The sequence below is a fragment of the Carlito syrichta genome, unplaced genomic scaffold (genome assembly GCF_000164805.1).
Source record: "Carlito syrichta isolate Samal-C Ts95f unplaced genomic scaffold, Tarsius_syrichta-2.0.1 Scaffold305755, whole genome shotgun sequence".
NCBI classification, from domain to species: Eukaryota; Metazoa; Chordata; class Mammalia; order Primates; family Tarsiidae; genus Carlito; species Carlito syrichta.
In genome coordinates, this window is record NW_007249851.1 from 1,053,354 (window position 1) to 1,053,862 (window position 509).

The 509-nt window shown below is 65.4% G+C and overlaps 1 protein-coding gene across 1 annotated transcript in view; it reads left to right on the forward strand.

The window, feature by feature from the left end:
* The first annotated feature begins 170 nt into the window (after positions 1-170).
* Positions 171-509, forward strand: part of FRS3 (fibroblast growth factor receptor substrate 3) — a 9,713-nt gene continuing 9,374 nt past the window's right edge. The window contains exon 1 of the mRNA XM_021714750.1: positions 171-247. Within this exon, the coding sequence (XP_021570425.1) occupies positions 199-247 (49 nt within the window). The 5' untranslated portion in view covers positions 171-198. The remainder of the gene's footprint in view (positions 248-509) is intronic.

Consider the following 509-nt stretch of genomic DNA (forward strand, 5'->3'; position numbering starts at 1 on the left):
CCCCCCCCGGGCTGGTGGAGAGGGCGGCTCGGCAAGGGGCCTAGAGCTGCGGACTTGAGGAAAGCGCTCGTGGAATCTCAGGGTGGAGAGTGTGCGCTCTGCTGCCCCCGCTACGCCCGGGTTTTGTGCCAGGACTGCGCCCCCGCGGGCATCCAGACACCTAGCCGCACTTAACACTGGGTTCTCCCCACTCGCTGAATGGAAACGCCTAGCCGAGCCTGCAGCCCTTTCGCGCGGCAGCTCCGGGGTCCCCCAGACTCTCTCCGGCTTCCGAGCCCCGCCCCCTCCGTGCGTTTCCCTCCAGTTCCCTCTCCCTTGTCCCCAGTGGTCTCCCGCCCTTCCCTCTCCTCAGTCCTTTCCCGTGGTCTCTTCTCTTGCCCTTCTCTCTCCAGTCTCTTCAGACCCTCGCCTCTATCTTTTGTGCTTCTCCTCCACGCTCTGTCCCCTTTCCGCTTCCCGAAGGACACCCCCGTCCACCCCCCATCTCTTGTTCTCTCAGCTCCGCCCCG